General features: G+C 36.4%; 1 protein-coding gene across 2 annotated transcripts; it reads right to left on the bottom strand.

The window, feature by feature from the left end:
- Nucleotides 1-1,856: 1,856 nt before the first annotated feature.
- BRD2 (Bromodomain-containing protein 2) lies at nucleotides 1,857-22,111 on the bottom strand. 2 transcript variants are annotated; one of them, XM_012944260.3, is made up of 10 exons: nucleotides 21,816-22,111; nucleotides 15,040-15,246; nucleotides 14,391-15,005; nucleotides 13,898-14,354; nucleotides 13,754-13,865; nucleotides 13,670-13,713; nucleotides 7,830-8,357; nucleotides 6,712-6,810; nucleotides 5,384-6,108; nucleotides 1,857-4,017 (listed from the first exon to the last, which is right to left on the bottom strand). In XM_012944260.3, exons 2-10 carry the CDS (start codon nucleotides 15,229-15,231, stop codon nucleotides 3,907-3,909), a joined length of 2,883 nt encoding a protein of 960 aa, XP_012799714.2. In that variant the 5' UTR covers nucleotides 15,232-15,246; nucleotides 21,816-22,111; the 3' UTR covers nucleotides 1,857-3,906. The 2 variants fall into 2 exon arrangements, with proteins under 2 accessions (XP_012799714.2, XP_051074910.1); XM_051209454.1 differs by adding exons at nucleotides 17,425-17,591; nucleotides 17,634-17,782 and having other exon boundaries at nucleotides 5,384-6,810; nucleotides 7,830-13,713; nucleotides 13,898-15,005.
- Between the last annotated feature and the right edge of the window lie 995 nt (nucleotides 22,112-23,106).

The raw sequence follows: 23,106 nt of genomic DNA on the forward strand, positions 1-23,106 counted from the left end.
AGTTTTGTTGGTCCATTTTGTTAGTTGTGTAACAGACAGTCCTATTCGAATGTAAAAGCCTTGACACTTATTTCTCTCTCTAACTTAAATGTTTCCCGCTCAAATATAGCTCGATGTATCACTCGCATTCCCATATATATATATATATATATATATATCGATGAATGACGTCTAAGAAGTTATTTGGAAGTCAAACCACTACAGCAGAACAAGGCTTCGATGTTATCGGGCTGGAATGGCATGAGTTGAAATGTGGGGGTTGAAAGATTCTGAATCATAAATAGCTTAGCCGTCTGTTCCGTCATGATGAAGATAAAATATAGAAATATGTGAGGAAAGATATCCGAAAATATAAAAACAGCATTACAATATGTAAAAATAAAAGTTAGAAAGTGATATATAATGTTACAACAAGGAACAGACTCACACTTTACTGTTTGGTGCGCTAGACCACGTCAGTATCACTACTAAAGATCCCACAGGTATTCAGAGTTTAACAATACCTCTATACGGAACACATTTATTTTCGCAGTATACCAACAAAGTCAAATCAGAAGTCAGAAATGAAGGGGTTCGAAGACATATTTCAAAAGTTATCGATATGTCGAGGAGCGTTCGGTTTAAGCTGGCTGATAGTTGTAAGGGATGAGTAGCACGATGTATCCACCCGGTGTCTGGTGTGGATGCGTGACCAAGCGCCTTCAGCTAAGTGTGTCCACTAAAATAGTGAGATAGCATCAATGCCGAAGACTTACAGAACTATTTATTTTATGAATTTATTTACCGCTACAATTTTCTGAAAATTAAACTTGACTGGTCATTTTGTCGACAATAAACTGAGACATCCTGGGACTCAATCGTGTTGTTTGTGTAATGTCTTCAAGATACATGACCAGGAATTTTCATTAAGATATTGATTAAATAAATATTTCCAAGGATGTCTTGATGTATCAAAAGATTCAGCAAACGTAAATCTTTAGGTTTGTTGCTTTTCTTGTGCAAACTTTATTTTCGATGTAAATCATATTTCCCAACATCAGGATTTATCGGTCAACAATCTAAACGCGTTTATTTATTTTGAACTGATTAAAATGGTATGTCAGTTTATTCACAAATAAGCACGTCTTCAAAAAAATTGTCGGTGATCCAATGTGTCAGTTTACTTGAATTAGTCTGTCCGATTGCTCCCAGAAAGTCATATCAATTAAATTTCTATAAAACGCGAATTTACGTGAGTGATTTTGACTTTTAAAGAGTAACTATGATACCTGATAATATCACATCCTTATGGGATTTAATATAGCCACGTTAAATTAACATAACTGTATTCATTTTGAAATATTGTTGTCAAACGCACTAGCTCAACTCGATTAGTTAACGTGTGCTTATTTCAAATGTCTTATTTCCGAATTTTACCAATATTCCTGTCTGGTTCCCTTTACGTATTTGTCAATCATATCCCATAACTATATTGGCATATCAACACTTGGGACATGCTAGTAAATTGATCATGAGCAGTTTGTATTCATTGCAATACAATGCAGATTAGACCTGTCTATTGTGGCCTTACATTTATTTCCCTAAGATACAACTGGTTAATATTTTATTGCCAGTGCCAATATAAATCCAAATCAATCACAAAGAGGTATAATTCTGGTGTTAATTCAATACGATTATTACTGCAGTCCAGTTGTATCCATTCAGTCCAATTACACTTGATTCATTACCAATATATGCTATGGAATCTAATGACAGATATATATATATATTAAAGGATATTTGTATTCCAGTTCTGAATTAATTCATTTTCTTCGGTTATCGATTATACGGATAACGAATATAGCAATTATTCACTTGTTCAAGATAGCTAAATGTGATAATTAGGAGTATTTGAATTATAGTACAGACTAAGAATCCCAGACATAACGCAATTGGATCAAGAAGTACTAGATATCCACAAACGAATGTACTGTATTTGGAATTCGAAATCAAGCATTCAACAAGTACAAATGAATCGTTAGTTCATACAAACACCACACTAAATCAGCTGCTAATTGCGAAAATATTATTTAGTAAATTTATAAGGCTATTGACTATTGAGATTAAAGAAAGCGTGTGAATGGTGAATAAAGTTCTGATGTATTATTCAAGATTCTAATCACAATTTCTAGAAAACGTCAATCAGAACTACCAGGCTATTAATGTTATTACACAGAATCGATGAACAAGAATCAAAATTCATATATAGCCTTCTCAATGACACTTAAGAATCATAAGAGTAAAGTGAAGAATTATTCATTACACTATGATCATCTTGAATCTATTCATCTGTTAATTACATAAGTAACGCAAACATACTGTTCTAGTCGAACTGTTAGTATATAAGTATTTATTTTCCTACAACGTTTATTCAATCGGCTAGTGGGAATTATTTGGTTGGAATCTATGGAAAGTTCCCTGAGAACACAGTTCAGCCCATTCCTTCTATCTAATATTTGTATTCATTGATTTAAGCTGTCACAACAAAACCATTACTTGAGATAAGAAAGCTTGATCCTAGTACAAATAAGCCCATCGCCAGGAAGTATATTATTTCGTCCAAAGATTAGATATGTAGATGTGTTGATCTGTCAATTATTTATTCTTGAGGAAATCACCGATATAGAGACGTATGATCTGTATGTATTTACATCTTTGAATTACTCTTATGTTAGGTAAACACCACATCAGTCATAATTTCTGTTTGAGATTCATATCATGTTATACTTGGTGAAAATAGTAAGGCTCTAAACGCAGTGACAGTGAAAACTGACTTTTTCGATCACTTATCTTTGTTGTGTTATTCTTCTTGAGAATCCATCATTCCGATCCATACAAACCAGTTCTGATGTAGAAGTGCTTCTTTAAACAAATGTCTATTGTGATTAAGGCTATACAGCTTTTTGGCATAAAATACCTTAGACAATAGGATTCAATATATCAGTTCAATTGACATAAATCATTAGGCCGTGTTTACGTAGGCAATTGTTGAGACCATAACGCAACTTTGAAGATGGTTACATCATTTTAGTAGTGACCGTACCCGGCTTTCGTGTTTGTACGATATTGATATTATTAATGCCATTCTCAATCATTTATTCATTCAAGTTCTTTACTTGTTTCGTATTGTATCGTTCGGTGCTAAGATGTTAAAGACACAATCGGAAGTACGGCCAATGCTAATATTACGATAATAGAACGTCATCTAACTCAATGCTTCAATGTACTTGAGACATCATTATGATAATAGCACATCTCTACCACACTTGCCAGCGGATTTCACGTTAATTTGCAGATCGTTTTGTTACCTAAACTGTTAATTCTGAAGAAACACAACTAGTTTTCGGAGACTACATTATATCTAGTTAACAATCTGAACAATAGAACCATATCAACGGTGAAACAAACCTGAATAACACCATCAACATAAATAACTCCATTGAAACAAGAAAAAATACAACCAAGCTCCTTTCATTTAGTTAGATAAAAAAGTATTCCAAATTGGTCAGTCCTAGTTCAATTTCTATATTTAGCAACATGGTTGATAACTTTTCCAGTTCGTACATTTCATAATAAAATCGACTAGTAACAATTTTCCCCTCCAGAATGCACAAAAAATGTTAGTATATCAAATGACCAGAAGAAATTAATTCTTAATCAAGACAAAAATGAAAAATCTAACTGGTTATGTACATTTACAAAGAGAAAACGTCACGTCCATTTAGTCAAAAGAACTTGAAAAAGTGAATAAACACTAGTTATTAGAAGTTCCTGTGAATTTATTATTAACTAGAAAAAAATTATTTTACGCTTCGGAAAATGAGGTATGATGGAAAAATACATTCTTGTAGATGATACAGCATTGATTTAGAAGTGACGCATGGCAAAACATGCATCAATGCAAGATATATCAACTGAATTCTCGAATTCCGTCAGTAATTCATGAGCATTTATACGTTCTGGTGCACCGATCATAGCCTAATTGCAAGTACGAAAAATAGTCTTTATTTATTCATATTTGAAAGATAAAACAACGCATTACACTAAAATCTGAATAAACTTTTTAGGATATGCGATATGGAAAACGAAATAGCATCTAGAAAAACGTTTCATCTGTGTTCTCACAGGAACAAATAAAAGAAAGTTCCATCAAGGTTCATAGTACCTTAATGAGAAAAAGACTACAGCATCAAAAGATGTAAAAGAGTAGCAATGGAGATACAAAATTCCTGAACATATAGTATACCCAAAGTTGCACTGACAAAATTATTGACATTTAATTACACAAAACAGTATGACTGTACCAGATATTCAACCCTATGTGCAACATGTAGTTAGATAAATTATCGGAGTAAGCATTGTGAATTTTGATGTACTGTCCAAGCGCTTACGATAAATACATAAGTTTTCGAATACTCATAACTGAACATTATCAAGAAACCATCATGAAAATCATGAAATTAAATGGACACAAAGTGGAAAATTACTAAACATCTGACTAATTTTTCTCAATAAGTGATACCCTAATAGAGGGTTTAGTTTCAATACCGTAAGGGAAATTCCAAAGAAGAAAACTACCCAGTGCAAAAGACTAACACCCTAAATTATATTTGCAAACTCAGAATATCCTAATCTGAAAAACAATCTACGTTGATACAATTTCATCCTGCGGTAATTTGGTTCAAAAAGTAATGCTTAAGTAGACATTTGCAAACTAGAATTGATCTACAAGTGAAATGTTTCAAGACCAGCTTAATACGTGGTTACGATTAAGCACGAACTTTTTGATGGACAGCCCATATATTGAGTGAGATAAACAACACACAATAGGTCACTACTTACAAAATTAACAATAAACCCCATGATCAGCATACAACCAGGCAAACCAATTGCACAAGTGAAATTAATGGCCGTTTGCAAGTTCAATCTAAGTGAAGAAGTGGATAGAATCTTTCATTTCCAATATGAGTATATTGCTTGACAAAAAGCAGATAATTTTGAGCTAAAAGCTGGCTATTATTAAGACTGACTCGCTGTAACCTACTCAATACAGATAAGGATCTCAGAAACCACGCTAGCAGATGTTAATTTTAATAACAAATCCAGTCGTTTCACTTCTTACGTGAATCGTACATTACCATAAAAATAATACCTAGTTCTATTAATGTGTGGTTTATCTCCGCATATAAACGATGGTCATTATTTCCTTTCCCATAATAAAGTATGTTCTACAACTCTTCACTTTAAATTAATATTGTGTACAAGGTAAACTATGACTAGACAATATACGAACAGCAATTAAAACATGACCCAAGTAGTGTCTCCCAAACAACCACATACTAACCTTACGCTTTGCAATGTCATCACGCTTTCGAGCTTCAACAAGAAGGCGCTTCTCCTCCTCAATACGGCGCAATTCCTGTTCTTTCCTCCTTTCAGCTTCTAAAGCAAGTTCTTCTTCCTGACGTCGTCTGTCAGCCTCCTCGCGTTCACGAATAGCCTTCTCTTCAGCCGCGCGAGAACTCCATTGAGATTGTCTGCGAGCTTCGCGCATTATTTGAAGAGCCGCGGCCTGTTTTTCTTTTTCCTCGTTTCTACCGGGCTGAGAGTTAGGTAGCAAAATGTCGTTTGCTTCAACAGGATCGGGTAATACATTAACCAATCTAGCAGCCACAACTGTTGAAGAAACCTCAGAAGCTGATGTAGCTGTGCAGCTACTTGTAAAAAGGGGTTTGCCTAACGTACCATCTTCAGAAGATGGCTTTTTGGAAAACCCTGAGATGGCCCACACGGGTTGAGGTAGCTGGTGAGGGGAGTTTGGTTCAGATTCCGTATCTGAAGATTCATTTTGTTCAGTCTTTGGTTCAATACATTTTTCATAAACGACATCATCATTACAATGATCACTTGCAACAGAGTTAAGTGCAGAAAATGTCGGTGGTTGATTGATCGATGTCTTATTTGTCACAGCACCTGAGTTCGGGGATAAAAAAACAGTCGATTTAGAACAACTCTGTAGGCCAGTTGAAGATACCTGGTCATGCGACTGTTTTTGGTCTGAAGCTGCTTCTGAAATTATAGCAAGAACACCAGGAAGGCAGGCCTTAAGATATAATTAAATCAACCTAAACTACCACCCAATGTGCTAACATCAAGAAGACTCTCACTTTAGTAGCAGATAATTTATCAAATGAAAATTACATGCTAAGTACTGTACAAAAATGCATTCAATGATCTTTTTATACACAGGACCACAAACAATTAAAAGAGAATTAGGTACATATTTCTCATGAAAACAACGCCATGTGTTGGAGACATAGTGGTGTATAAGAAGAAACCAAGAATTGATGTACAAAGAATAGGAAAGCCACTGAGGCGAAAAAATCAAGTACTGAATTATTTGGTGCTTGATTGGAATCTTACGACTTCAGTTTGTAAAAAAGTGAAATTCTTGACTTGATGTTAGCACAGTGGCTGGCAGTAAAAAGGTGTGTGTAAGTTTAAAAAAAAGAATGATATACGTTGAGTAAATAAGGATTTAAAGAAATTACAAAATGAAACCATACTGTGGTAAAGTTGTTTAGAAAAAGAAGGAATACTGGATGACAATAAAGAATGCAGCATTCAATTACTGGGAATAAGTTGCAAATGTAGCAATTCATCAGGACTCACTATAAGATTTAGAATCTGAAGAATCAGATTCACTTGAGTCTGAAGTACTCTCGGAATCACTTGAACTGGATGATGATGCGCTCAAACGATTAGTACCATCTGAAAAACAATGAAGTGATATGCATTATCTAAGAAAATCTTGTTATTGAAAAATACCTAACCAACAAACTTTTACTAGCACCGAAACGATTAGAACACAATAAAGTATAAAACAAACGATTAAAATACTTAGTTGATGTATAGAAAAATAGAAGAGATGAGCAATTTGCTACGTTATATCAAAATAGCCGAGTACAAATTAGTGAAGTCGACATACAAGAACTTTGAAAAAAAAAAAAAACTAAACAACTGTCTCATTTACAGCATAGGAAGCTGAAGTAGATATGAAGATTGGTCGAAAATCAACTGATTTAACTTTTAAGTCATTACCGGATTTTTCTGTAACAAAAGCATGGTTATCATTCCTAAACAACATTGTAATAAGTCACTAAAAAGATCACTTCAAGCATAAGCAAAGATAGCTATTTGTCAATATATATTCATTCATACATCATACCGAGGGTCTTTGGAAGATATTATGCAAACCTGTGCTTAATGGCTACGACGTTTGAGAAGATACTAAAGACTGAAAACAATACAAGGTCGGAAATACTAATTCATTAAAATGAATCTGACAGCAAAATAAAGAGCACAATATATCCTCAGTGAAAGTAACTGTTTGAACGTAAAAATACTAATTTCTAAAACAGTTAAGCTATTTAACCAACGTGTCTATGGTAAACCAGTAAACACTGTATATGGCAGTATATAACGGTTATCACGTAACACATATGAAGTTAATTCTTTAAACCTTATAAGATGACAGTAGGAAAATTTGTGAGTACATTTGCGAACACCAAACTAATAGTTCCATTGGACACAAGGAATATAAAATCATCTAGATGTTACCGTATTGACGATTAGTGAATAATTACTCACGAGCATCAACAAGCTAAAACTGTAATAAGTTTCGGCTCAAGATGACAGTAGTAACAGAGTAAGATTGGAAAACTAAGAGATTGATTTAAAAAGCTGAAAATGATAAGGATCAATGGTAATTGTGGTGATAGTGGACTTACGTGACTTTTTCGGATTATGTGCATTATGGTATCCAGGAGCACCTTGAGGAAGTCCTCCAATCTCTCTCAATCGATTTTCCAGCTCTTCCGTTTTTTCTTTCATGCATTCTTCACGAGTCTTGCCTGGTGGGACGCCACTTAACCCCTTCTTCACATATTTCCGGCTCCCGGATTTTGTCTTTTGCAGAACAGATTTTACATACTTCTCTAATTCACGCAAAGTTGTGTGTTGCAGCGTTTCGAAATCAATTTCGATTTCGTCTGGATTACAATCACGGTGCGACGGTTCACGTTGCTGGATGATTTGGACAACTCTACCTAATTTTTCACCAGGAAGCTTATTAATATCTAAACTTAATTGACGTTTCTCATCGTAAGTCATTGGACGAACATTGTTTTCGGACATCTCCTCATCTGTAGCATATCCAGGAACAGGTATAGGTTGGGAATGTGTAGAACTCATATTTACTGTGCTACTACTAACCGGAACACATGGTGTATTTAGAACGGGTGCTGCAGCAGATAGTCCTGTGTAAATAAAACGATGGAAGTTGAATACCCTATCTTGAAATGCATAACATACGAGTGAATGCAAGAACTTTAACGTACATAGCAACATAGAATATGTGGTAGTTGTGACAATAAGTTATTCTCTAGTTGACATTTAATTACTTTGTTAGACAATGATTACAGTTGTGATTATGAGTATTTTTACATTCAATTGAATTATTAAACAGATGGGTTGAGATGAAGCCACAGGTTTGCTTTGACCCAAATAATTTTGGCAACTTAACTAGTACTTCACTGGACAACCGGAGCTTGTACAAATTTCTGCGTGGGTGAGACATACATCTGGCGATCAAGGAGCAGGTATACGGTGCAGCAGATTGCTCTGTTTTAACATACAATTGGGAAGCGTTACCTTTAAGATCAGACGACATCGGAAAGTTACTGGCGCAAGATCATAGATGACCTCAAAGGAATGTTTTTGTGTCGGGGCTACAGAATGAACAAAACCGAGATTAGAAGCAGAGTACTAAGCTATTCCGTTGATGAGGCTGCCAATCTTCATTAACTAAGTGGTAGTCAGAACATCCATCAAGTATGACAAACCAACCCCGACCTTTACCCCTGGTGTTGGATGGGGCAATATTAGATGGGAAGAAAACCAGGTGTGTCCAAACTAAAACAAGGGATCATTCCAAACTACCATGTCACAGTCCGTGTGATTACCGTGACTAATCGTTAAAAACTTTGGATGACATGATTCGGAATCCTTAGCGGTACCGAAAATGAATTTACTTATACTTTTCCTTTGTATCCTGAGTTTCAAAATTAATTTTATTTCTTTTATTCCGCGAATTTATTCGTTTCTTGTTAAGTCATTATCTCTGCCAAACCCATTTTACTATAACAGATACTGCTAGTAATTCTACTATATTAATAATTTGATAATTTCATATTGCTGCGTTGGTGTGATGAAGCAACGTGGACCGATGTACAGTTATCCTAGTTTCTAACTGAAATTAACATCTACTAGATGAGGAAGAAACTGAACAGATGATTTGATGGGTTATGCTAAACACCCTTTGTAGCACTAAATACCTAAATCCAACACCAAAACTTAACATTCAGCTGTCAGTTGATTTTACAATCACTCAGTAATATTGGAAAAACTATGATCTTATTTTATCTTCCCTCAAGGTCCATTCAGAATACCAGACCATTATTGAGTGCCCAACCAGTAATCAAAGTGATTTTAGTGGGCAAACTCTAGATAAACATTTTGCAAGTGACGAGTTAACGATCCACTTTTCTAGATTGAAATCCAACTCTTTCAGCAACTGCACGGCATAAATTAGACTAGGTGTGAGCTAAATGATTGTTGTTAGCCTAAAGAAATGAAAATTGAATGTTCTCAACTTCTGATCGTTTTTGTTGGTTATATCTTCAGCAAACCATTGGAAGTTATCTTAACATCATTTAACTAGAAGTAATGTGGACATGATTAAACAAATTTCACTGATGGTGGGTACGTTTTTTGTCCATTAATTTTTGATAGAACGTCAAGTGACGTGATATGGCGATTTATTTAATAAGTATTCCAACATGGTATAGCAAGTACATCTTTGTATTTAACAATTCAGTAGTCGAGACTGATATAATTGATATTATGACCGTCCAGATGGTAAAAGCTTAGTTTGAGAAGTAAAATAAACTTCTAATAAAAAATTAAGAAGTCTAAAAGTTGATATTGTTGTTTGTTTTCCTTTGGGTCATAAAGGTGATTTATTAAATCCCCTAAACTTGTCTCATCAACTAAGGAATAAAGCGATATTTCTTACTATAATAACCCCCTTGATAATCGTAAACTTTTCTTGTTTATTTGTTGGAAATGATAGGCCCTTAGAAATCACTTGGCAAACATCTCATCTTTGTAATTTTAATTTGTGTTGACACAAAAATCCGAATTAGAGGCACTATTATACTGCAAATGAATGAAGATAATTTATTCGAAATTAAAATCAGTTAAAAACCGATAAGTTAATAGTTAAATTCCTTCTAGATTTTAATGCAAGGACACTGCACACACAAGCGATGACCGTTTTATTGAGTACTACGGATGATTCTTTTCAGTTATCTTTACTTCTTTATTACAGTGACACATTTCTTCAAGTAATATCAAAATGTGAACTATATGTAAGAACATTAATCAATGATTTCGATCCATGTAACAAAGTCGACTTCATAATTAAAAACAATCTAAAATATGTTATTGATTATGCCTAATTCGATGAGTTGTTGCACTTATGGTAAACAATATATCATATTTAACTCCAAGACAACGGTCCATTTTTGAATAATTATGGCCAAACAGGAATTTCCAGGAAAATGTCTTAACTATCGAATCGGAACAATTTCCTTCCCAAATTACTAATGCTTAGGTAGGTATGAATGGTTAAACGTAGGAGGCTAGGTAAAGATGAGAAATCAATTGAATCTTTGTCGACTGAGACAGTTAAGACAGATATTACGTATACCCATCGACCGACTACCTCGACGTGCGATAGTGGCTAATGGAGTAGGTTGCAAACTAGGGTTGAACAAACCAAGACATCGCATCAGTCCATGAAGATATTGACTGTTTTACTGAGCCATGTAGATAGGCGAAGAATAACTGGTTGGGGTCAGAGTGATTATCATAACCCGTGGTTAGAGACTTTGAATAAAACGGCTTAGAATTATTTGCGACGGTACAGGTGCATTCACACTTTGTCTCCTCCTAAACCCTAAGTTTCCAGATTATTTTGTAAAATTCTTTTTATTTCATGAATCCAAACTTTTTTCTCGAATCATATCTTTTGAGTTAGGGCACACAACCACTTCTCTTCAATGTTCCATTCAAGCAATGGGGTTACACAGGGTTGCCCAATCTCACCATTCCTCGTCACATTTGCTATTTATTTATTTATTTTATTTGAACACATAAATATTTGGTACAAATGGGGCACTATATATATATATATATATATATATCACCACACAATAATAATGAGAATGTGAAGATATAAAGAATGTAAGGTGCGTATAAGAAAAAAGAAGTACAACAATGAACAGTAATTAGTGTATGATAGTGAAATAATAATAAGTGGAGGGCCAGTTCAAATAGCAAAAGTACAGCCACAGAAAACTCTTTCACTTACGAAGGTTACGTCTCTTTTTTTGCGAATGCCCTGGTACGGTCGAGTGTGGAGAGTCAGCTCTTCCTCTCGAAATGCTCTCACATGGCCACGTGCATACAACCACTACCAGAGATGTTCTACTCAAGTTTACTAACATCTTAAAAGCACTATCGACAACCACCTCTCTCCTCTGTCCCACTCGAGCAGTGGGGTTAGACAGGGTTGCCCAATCTCATCATTCCCCTTCAACTTTTCCATCTATGACATTCTGGAAACAGCTCTGATGGATGCAAGTAATGGCGGTGTGAATCCGTTGCTGGAGAAAGACTTCTCGACCTTGAGTATGCGGACGATATTGTCTTACTGTGTGATGATGCCCAAGGCATGCAATCCACACTTAATCAGTTGGCAATCAATGTCCGTAGGTACGGTATGTGCTTTGCACCTTCGAAGTGCAAAGTACTTTTACAAGACTGGCAGGATCCTGATCCTGTATTCACCCTGGGTAATGAGCGCATAGAAGTAGTCGAGAGGTTTGTATATCCGGGTAGCTGCATAAGTGCCAGTAATGACGTGTGTAGTCGGATCAATTCACATATAGTGAAAGCCAAAGAGGCTTGTGCCAATCTGGGTAATCTTTGGCGCCTTCGTGATGTTAGTCTGGCTGTATACAACGCGTCGGTGAGAGCAGTTTTGCTCTATGCTTGTGAAACCTGGCCTCTCCGAGTTAAGGATGTTAGACAACTGTGTTTGATCGTCGTTGTCCCCGAAGGATTGCTGACATCCAGTGGCAACACCATGTCAGTAATGCAGAGGTTCGGCATCATGTGTTCGGGCGCAGAGACGATAATGCAATTGGTGTCACCATCTTGAAACACCGACTTCGGTGGCTTGGACATGTTCTCCGAATGTCTTCCCAGAGAATTCCACGTCGTGTATTATTTACCGACTCTGGGACTGGTTGGAAGAAGCGGAGAGGTGGTCAGTGCATGACATGGTGTCGTGGTATGAAAGAAAGCTGCAAAGGACTGGCTTCTGTTGGTCATTCACGACTCTATGTTTGGGATCCTAGAGATGGTGCAACACAGTGGCTAGAGACGTTATCAGATATTACTCAGAATAGAAGGCAGTGGCGATCCTGCTGTAACTTTTATTTACTTTCTTCATAAAAATGGACGTAATTTATTTAACTAGAAGAATCCTTTCTGGTTGTACCTTTGCTTTCCGAACTGGTTCTCCCATTATTATTATTTCACTATCATACATTGATTTCTGTTCGTTATTGTTCGCCTTTTTCTTGTACGCACCTTACATTTTCTATCTCTTCACATTCCCATTGTTATTGTGTGGCACATATATATGTGGTGCCCCCTTGTACCAATGTTTATGTGTTCAAATAGATAAATAATTTGAGCCTCATCTTTTTTGTTAATACTGATACTGTTAATACCTCCACTTGTGTGGTATTTGGTTTAACAATAGCTGTGCTAATTGAATGTAGTAGCTTGAATGGATGCACACATGTGCCAAGTTCGACTTTGCACACGACTGACTGAGTAGAAACTGAATAACAATGCTATTTAACTCACTCCCAGTCCGAAGAAATTTAGGTCAATTCGGAACTGCAACTTTCCGATTGATACTGTCAAAAAACTCCCCTAAACTTACTGTAAAAAGCGATTTACTATAATATTCTGTCTCAGAACAAAACATGATATAAAAACCAGACTGGTCGCAATGAATAATTGTATGTAATGACGAGAAAATGAGGCAGTTTATAGTTAGTTTAATAGTTAGGACCACTAACAGCTTTATAGAACAATACTTAGAATGTAAATGTGAGCCACATAGTAATGTCATTAGCTCAGTCACCTGGTATTTGGGTATGAGCCATACTCTAAGCTTGAGGAATAATTATACAACCCGGTTGCCCAAACTGAAGTAAATGGAGAGGGATTTGAACATGGGACATAGTAGCCCAAAGTCAGACGTCTTAACTATTAAGGAGTCGCTCTAAAATTACTCTATTACCTAAGCTGATAGTAAAGCAAGATTCGAAAATAAGGAGACTACGATCGCTTAAAGGCAAAAGATACAACAAAGTTATGAAACTAAAAGGCTAACAAGTTTACCATAAAAAACAAAGATGTAACTGACCTGATTGTCTGTATTTTGTTTTCGACTGAGATTGTCTGCCTCTCCTAAAAATAAAATAAAAGTTAGTCGAATATAAAGACCTACTTAGTGATATTTACATCTTCTATATCATTCATAGTAGGACGTGGAACAGTCGGAAGGCCAGTTTGAGTAGGGGGTAATGAATTAATATGGGGTGTGTTGTGACCAATAGGTGCTGGGAAAATAGATAGTAAAAAATAGACCTACCTTTTCTGACAGCCATACTTAAGGATGATAAGATAGAATTTAGGTTAGTTGTGCTTTTCAGCAAATCCTCGCTGAAACGCTGAAACTGATTGGTTAACTTCTGATGCTCTTTGATGGCGTTTTGAATTAGCTGATACATATTCTGATCAACAGGACGACCATCAGGGGAGGCAGCAGGATCTGACTCATCATCCGGAACTTTGGCGAAATTTTCATCAAAAATAGCTTGAAGTTGTTTCCCCACTCTAGCAACTTCGCTATCTTCACCATTATACTTATAACAATTATTAAACATCAGTCGAACATCGTCTGCGAAATCGTATTTGGTATGGTACTGACCACTTTCTAATTTTGTTTTTATGGTGCTGAGATCCATTGCTTTTTTGACAACATCGTAGTAATCATGAAGCCCGAGGGCTACGACATCCACTGGTTTTAAGAAAAAATGATTGAGATCCTATAAATAATAGCTCAAAATGCTACAAACGCATACCCGATATCTCTGAGAGGAAATATCCTTCAGAATATTACTGCAAGCTTTCAGTGCTTCGGAAAGTCGCAATCGTTTGCCAACATTACGTTCTTCATATTCACGCTTGGGCTTTTTGATTTGACGGCGGTCGCGAGATAGATCATCATATGATTGGGGAGTCGACGGCAATTCGTCTATCGTAGAATCACTTTTCTTTTTACTAGCCTTTTTGGTAGATGTAGAAGTTACTGATGGCCTGAAAGGTAATGTAGCCTGGTCGACAGAAACAGCTGAGCCATTTAACCCTTCAGTATGGTTGGTTGAAGCAGCTGTATGAATTGTTTCGACAGGATGGACCTGCAAAGGAGCGCCAATAGGACGGATAGACTTTGGGGTTTTTTGTGGACAGATTTCGGTCTCAGGAGTCGGCATAAATTTAAGGCGTTCTCTAGCAATCTGCTCAAGCTTCATTGCCATTGCAACTACATCATCACCTGGCTTGTTGAATATATAACAATTTCGGAACATAGTGAAAAGATCATCGAGACATTCTGAAGAGGAGTGATAAAATTTTAAATTTAGCCGCTGTTTTATCGTCCCAAGGTCCATTGGGTGTTTTATTATTTTGGGATAGTCCTAGGGATTATGCATATCAGAGAAACAGACTTACTGGAAGGTTTAGCCGCTGGTGATCGACTGGTTTTGTAAACGGCCATACAATCTTTTCTTTAAATAGTCGCCCAACAACTTCTTTTTTAATATACTCCAGCTGGTTGGTAGTAATTTTTGAAGAATGAGACTTAGCAGCATGAGGTTCTGATTTAATGGAATTAGAAGAATCGAGATTCGCTTCAGAGCTCATTGCATTGGCGAGAATCTAAAAAAATTCAGATATGATATGTACAACTCTGAAGGAAAAATGAAATATTCTTAAGTATTGTTCCGTACTTCGCCATAGCAACCAAAAACTAATCATCTAACTCCCTAAGCTTCATGTTAATAATGACCAATTTACAAATACTGTTGATATGTATTTTAAAAAAATAGGTCGATTGTGATCACGAAGGCATGTAGACCATTCAGACTTTATGGTAACTTAGTGTTACGATTTTTCGAACAATAAACCTTACTAATCAACGCATTTTTCTACAGGTGTATCCAAACACCAACCCGTATTTTATATGTGACATATATTACTTCATAAGCTGCATTTCTATTACAACTGCCATCATCAAATTACTGAAGTACTTCATGTAAAGAACGTAGACATTGTCTTGAAAGTTCGAAATCACTTACACGGCTTTCGCACACTTAATGTGGTCGTTCGTAATCAATGGAAACTACACATAAATATGTTTAAAATAATCCGTCGTTTACTAGCTTGAGCTCGTGAAAAGAAAACCCGAGAAAACCAAACTGATTCACTTCTCTGTAGGACCTAGAACATAAGCATACTTTTTGATGTCCTTGACAGTGTTCATCTCTGCTGATCGTGAGGTTCTGTAGTAGTGTCTGACACTGAAAGACGTACCAAAGTAAATTAACCTTGCACAGGCTCTCTGCTCGAACGCTAGTGATTGAGTAAGAGCTTATGGTGAACTCTTATAGAAATTAGTTCGAGTGTTGTTCGTCAAGAATGTCCGCTCTCCCTATTTTTACGTCAGGGACATGCTTTTACAGGTAAAACGTCCATCATTTGACTTCCTATGGGTTGATCTACTCCCAGGGGATCCACTTGTTGACTTAGACTGCACAGAAGACATACTTCTGTTTGGCGAATACGCTGATAAAAATGCAGTCTTCTGATCACCTTAAGCAGAGATTCAAGCATTTTTGGGATGTGATCTTCTCCCTTCAAATGCAAAATGTTACCTTAGTTATGGCCTGCGTCATCACCTGAATTAATGGTAGGGAGTGAAGTAGTTGAACTTATAGACCGTTTCATTTATCTTGGAAGTCTCATCATTACTGACAGTCTGGTGTCTGACGAACTCTCAGCACAGGTTCAGAAGGCTAGATTGGCTTTTGCCAACTTGCGTCACTTTTGGCGTAGGTGAGATATCCATCTTCCAACCAAAGAACGAATTCACTGAACATCAGTTTGCTCCGTTCTACTTTACGGATGTGAAACGTGACCATTAAGAATAGAGGATACTCATAGGTTGTCAGTATTTGATCATAGGTGTCTTCGAAGTATTGCTCGTGTATTTTGGGACTACGGAGTAAGCAATGCCTGGGTTAAGAATGGGATGCTTGTTAAAGATGGGAAATCGATTGATGAATTAGTAAATTTTCATCAACTGAGGTGGTTGGACATGTTATGTATACTCGACCACAATCTAACTCGAAGGGTGATGTTCTCTTGTGTAGGAGTAGGCTAGGATAAGGCTAGAGGCGGCATAACCAAACCATGGCATCAATCCATGAAGACATTGAGAATTGGACTGAGTCATGATAATAGGTGTAGATCACCTTTCTGGGGTCCTACTGATCATCGTAGCCGATAGTTAGAGACTTTGAATAGCATGGCTCAAAATCATTCGCGATGGCGCAGATGCATTCATTCTTTGACATGGCATTTAACCGGACTAGATTATATATGAACACGTGATTTTTATTCATGAAAGTAATCAAACAAAAACTTAACGCCAGCAGATACCTGTTTTCATTACCGCGATAAAAGACAAACTTTTCGGTGGAAGTAATTTTTGGACCGACTACCTTATAAATATCATGATTAAACTATGTGAAATGACAACCGATCTTTAATTTGATTACTGGTGTTGCCTGGTAATCAAATACAGGTTTAATTAATCAGTCTTGGACCATACTTTTTGTGTAGTCCAGTGATGTAACATAAATGCTGAAATAGAAGCAGGCGGAGTAGGGATGACAAATGCGATCATACAACTACATTAGAAGTATTTAAACAACTGCTCACTATTGGGACAAGATCAAAACTCAGTGCTCTGTAATTATCATAAAAGACATCCATTTTGGTCATAGTGGTATTGTTAAGGACTTAGATTCTGGATGGTTAGTAAATCATACTTACTTAGTAAACCATAAGTCGGATAAAAAATAACTGCAATGGTTTCAAAAATATGCCCGTTTGAGACTTCAGGTGGAGTTTTAAAGAAACATGGACTGCAGTCAGTGGAAGCAAAATCATAATTCACTGAACTTACTATTAGATCTAAGAAGTATAGAGGAGAACGTGAACTAAGAAGTAGTGGTTTAGATGTAAAAAAAAAATCTAGATACCGAAATTAGCGTCAACTTCACACAAGCGAATTTCTGCACAGATATCGACCTAAAGAGACTTGAATCAATGATGATTGAAGTAAATAAGATTATCAATCTGACAAGTATCCAGCAGGTTACATATCAGATAGCTGATTTTCGCATCGATACTGAAAAAGACCAAAATTGTAAGTCCAATAAATAAAATAAGCTTTGGTTTTTAAGTAATGGAACATAGCCATGTTCATTTTATAATAACCCTAATTATAATTATCTTAGAAGATAACCCTACGCAGATTAATGGGTGGTTGCTCACTGTATTTAAGTTTAGCAATCAAATCACGACCCTGAAGACCACAATAAGTGATAACTCCGAACCAGCAGTCGAAAACGCGAATCGCTTAAACCACTGGGGGTACAGCACAATGGTTTCCTTATCTGGGTTGCGTTAGAACGTATAGTGACCACCGGTTAATAGAGCTGAAAACAAAAAAACTTATGCACTATTAACACGCTTCCCAAGGGTGATGCTATCAAAACATAACTTCAGTCGTTACAGTCTTAGTTCATTTACTATTTTTATAAGGTCGGTAAATTTTATTTAACGAATTGTTGTTAATTGATTTAAAACCCTTTACCAGTTTTATATTTAAACAGCTATCACTAAAAGAACGACTTGTGAATTCAAAAACCAGATGCTTTGTCTAATTTATTTTGACCTTTGAAGAAAGATCGGAGATTAGCCCACTTAAACGAGAATCTAAAATTTGCGTTAACGGTATACACATATACAACCAGGTAGCCAAAATCAAGCAATTTGACATTGGGTCGCAGGTCTTATTTTAAAAAGTGATACCTGTCTGTCAAGAGGTGAGAGTTTGAACACGTGGCCCAATGATCTTGGAGAGCTTTAAACACTCATTTGTTTATCGTTTCAATACTGTGTAGTGATTAGAATAAATGTGTGCTTATTTTAAGTATGGGATATTAAATTAGTCCAAACAAGTTGGCCAACTTGATACTTGGCTATCACTAATAGGAAACCTTTGAAGGTTAAGAACGTAAGTTTATAGAACGTGATTGTAAGCTGGTTAATGTGACTGTTAACTTTTATTAAATGGACTGGTTTGAAAAATATCTTAGGCATCTTTGTCACAACCTATTCCGAATGGCAAAACTGCCCACCGCGTATGACCGGACTGGAGAAAGGCTAGAAGTAACCAAAGGAAACATCATTATGGAGTCACTAAATATTGAACTGAATAGAGTATGGACATAGAAGTCTTACATGAGGTCAGCCTAATAATTGTAATAAACAGTGGGCTCTAGAAAGCATAATTTAAAACCATTCCCAATGGTGAAGATATATTGATTCACAATCGCTGAACCTTGAGTATGTCAACACTATGTGCTTTATAAACTATTTTTCACAATCAGTAACGCATCACTTTCAATGAAACCACTAATTTAACCATTGACTTTTTTAATTTCTTTTTTGCTTAGTGACAACCTGGACTGACCCACATCTTTGTCAGGTTCTGGACGTTTATCACTGATTTCGTTAACGACTAACCAAATTACTTTCACTGACAAGTGTGACTACTGTTGGACATCGTGGTTACAGAACAATGATAACTATGATGGTCTTTAAAATGCATATTCTATTACGTGCACAGCCTTTCGTAACCGTTATTCACCTGTTACTTGTGTTACCTGATTTCCACCTACATTTCATCCAAATAGTAATCAAATAGGTACATTAAAATACGATACAATAAAGTATGTACTTTGATGTATCAAGAATACTTGACTGATAAAAATTTAAAAGTACACGCAATTTCACCAGGAAGTGTAGAAAAACATTGGTTTTATTCTCAGTAATGAAAAGTAAGCTCACCTCAAATGTATTTGTAAGACATAAAAGATTATGTTTTATACGCGCCTTACTAAAACTACCAAACCGTATGTACGCATCAGAAATGAAAATAGGAACCCCGATGCCAATGAATCCAATTTAGGTCACTTATGCTATTAATAGCAAGCAGACTGACACCAGGGAATTCGAATTAGGTTGGGCCAACTGAATACTTCAAATACAATCTATACAACATATTTTAGGTTTTTTTTAAATATAATACTTTTGTTCTTCTTGTGAACTCCCGTTTAATTATCTAACTACATTGGATTAACTCTAGAACTTGGATAACCAGGAGTAGCGACCTACGATAATTCACAGTTTATTGGATTTTACTTCTCCAAGATAGCGATAACAACTGTTTTGCGAGTACCCAGTGGGATAAGGTTTTAAAGTGTTAAAACGCTTAAATCAAACAAGCTTAAAATGGTTTTATGGATAAAAGCATATTTCCCACTTCCTACTCATAGTTTCTGTAAGTAATATTGGTCATTGTTTAAAAACGATGCTACTTTAATTACGACTAAATCCGCTATTAAAAACATACTTAAGTTACATTCAACCCACAAAGTATGAGCAAAGTACCATCTATTTGAAGATTTCACATCACTTGCTATCAGTTTACGGTTCTTCTAACTAACCGAGAAGCCTCGCTAAATTACAAGTTTTCCGACGTTGCGACTCACTAACTCTCTGCTTCGGTTTGGGCACGCAAGCAGTATCACAGCCCTCACACATATCAAATGAGATCTGTGTGGCGCATATGTATTTGAGGTCTCCTTGTGCCAATATTTGTGTTAAAATACATAAATAATAAATAAATTACTAACTAACTACATCCGTACCAAGTCGAGGAACGAATCTTGTAGAAGTTAAAAGTAATATTTAAACGAACAAACACGACATAAGGGCAAACATAATACTGATTAAAACGGTCGGAAAACAAGCCACTACCTGATTTAGAAAGATTCATTGTAATGCATGAAAACACGAAATTACCCGCAATAATACAGTTATTTACTGAGAGTAACCACAAAGCAACTCAATATCCGTATGAGACTAATCATATGCCACAAACTAACAGAAAAAACACATCCGCAGCTTCCAAAACATGTAGTACATGTTAGCGTACATAAATAATGAAACCAGGTTGATTCTCTATACTTTAAATCATTATATCGCATAACGTTAAGTCGATGGTAAACGAGCCGAAATAGTACTACAGATAATGAACTAAATTAGTGTACTTCGAAAGTAACTCTGAATGCTTCGTGACATTTAATTGTGTGAGATGTAGACATGAGAAGAGATGGACTACACTTTATCACGCATAGCGATTTTATCTAGGCATTAGAAGAGCGTGCCACTACATGATCACTCGACATAGGCAGTAATTAACATCGAGCCTGGCAGACATGTGTTCCAAGTTCCTATAACATGTTAGCCCGGGATGAAATTTAAAGGTCGAGTAAAGAAAGACAGGAATATTACAGTAGCGACGGCGAGGAATGAGCGTGGAAGGTGTGGTCCAAGACGGGTGAAGAGACAACTATGAGGGGATGCGGAGATCTAAGAGGGCGAAAAAGTGCGTGAATCTGTACCGTTGGGTTTTTACTACATAAGTAGTGCCGCTGGTCTCAGTGGTTGGTGCGATTCAGGTACGAAATTTGACCATAATCAATCAACTGAATAAACCACACTATTTATATTCTGCAACCCGAAAACACCGTCCTAGACACTTGGTTTCCAATTCGGTACCTCAGGAATCACTCACTGAGCTTTTTACTTTGATTATCATTAGTCCATAACTAAATGCCAGAAAAATTACATGACGAACAATCATAACTTTTAAGATGGTCAAAGACATCCAACTGTTAAAACGCGCAGAGTACCAGCAATGTGTCCTCTGTAGCCCCACCAGAAATATTCAATAAGATACAAACTGATAAATACTTTTTGTTGTGTTGTACAAGCAAACACAAAAATTGGAAGCTTATGGTAGAGTACTTAACATGGGATCCGAACATCCTACAACGAGCATACCTTTAGTCAAAGACATACTCATTATAACTCTAGGCGTCTTCTAGGAACAGCATACAACACGACTTACAGCGAATTTCGCAATGATTCAAACCTGAAGACGGTGTCAGGGAACAGTTAGAAACCCCTCAGTCCGTTGACAGTTAAGTCTGGGGAAAAGTAGCAGACTATAACTGCTTTAACTGGTAGAAAATTTATAAACGAACAGAACACAAAATCAAACAAGTGAATCTACCACACTTACCTACCTAAAAACTAGAAACATAATCCACACAAAAGCCAACAATGGCGAAACGAAAGTAAACCGACCGGACTTAAATCAGGTGGCTAAAACAAAAGAAAAACACAAGATTTAAACTGCATCACTATCATTTGCAACTATTTACATCGACGTTTTACTATTTCACAAATTACTCTTGCTAGTTGGTTTTGAAGACTTACAGAAGCTTGGATGTAGAATGAATTTGATAGCGTGGTCATAGAAGCTTAGCGGTAACAAGAGGTTTTAAAGTTTAATTTTAGTACGAAAATGTGTCAAAACATACTCGCTACATCTTGCACAGCTTTACATACATACACACGAAAAATTACTTGCCTATCTCAAGCTTAATTTTTGAAAGTTCACAGGTCTATCGGGAGCAGTTCAAAGAAATATTATACATGTGATTCCTCAGACACTGAGTTTTTAGTAAAGAGAACAATTATGGAGGCCGTGATTTTATTTGCCTCATCTTATCGTAAATCAGGCGGTGACTAAATTATGTTTGCTCCTGTGGCGGTAAATAAATCCCCAAAATAAATAGCATTAAGTTTTCGACATTGGATGCTGACCATATGTTTTAGTGTACTCATCTAGCTAAAGGCGCTCGGTCAGGCATCCGCACCAGATCACGTGTGGTAACGCCGTGCTCAACATCAACCGCAATCGCTAGCCAGATTAGATCAGAGAATTCCGATATATTGGTCATCGCCAAATATACTCTTCCGATCTCCTCGACTCTGCCTATTGATTTCTCTTGGTGGGAACGAAATACATAAGAAGGTGTTACTGGTAAAAGCGTTGTCAAACACTGGATACCTGTGACATCATCATTGGTGAGACCGACGTGATCTGATACACCTTATTGCAACTGTGAGTCTGTTACTTTTTGGGATTTTTATATATCATTGCCTTATTTTTTATTTTTTTTTAAACATTGTGATTTTTTTCGTGTTTTTTCTTGGATATATATATATTTTCCCCTCGTTCATTATCGTACTTCATACTTCATCATGACTGAACAGACACCTAAAGTACTCAAGCTTAAGACTTTGTCCCCACCTTCGTTTCAACTGATGCCTTTCTGGCCCGACAACATCGAAGCCTGGTTTTGCTACGCAGAAGCCGACTTCTCCGAGCACGGCGTGATCGACACACGTGCACAATTCCTCGCAGTAGTCAAGGCACTACCGCGAGAATTCAACAGGTACGTAACACCTAGTATGTTTACTAGTGATGTTTCCGATCCTTACGAAATCTTAAAACGCTCGATTCTTAAA

Source organism: Schistosoma haematobium, chromosome 1 (genome assembly GCF_000699445.3).
Source record: "Schistosoma haematobium chromosome 1, whole genome shotgun sequence".
Classification (NCBI taxonomy): Eukaryota; Metazoa; Platyhelminthes; class Trematoda; order Strigeidida; family Schistosomatidae; genus Schistosoma; species Schistosoma haematobium.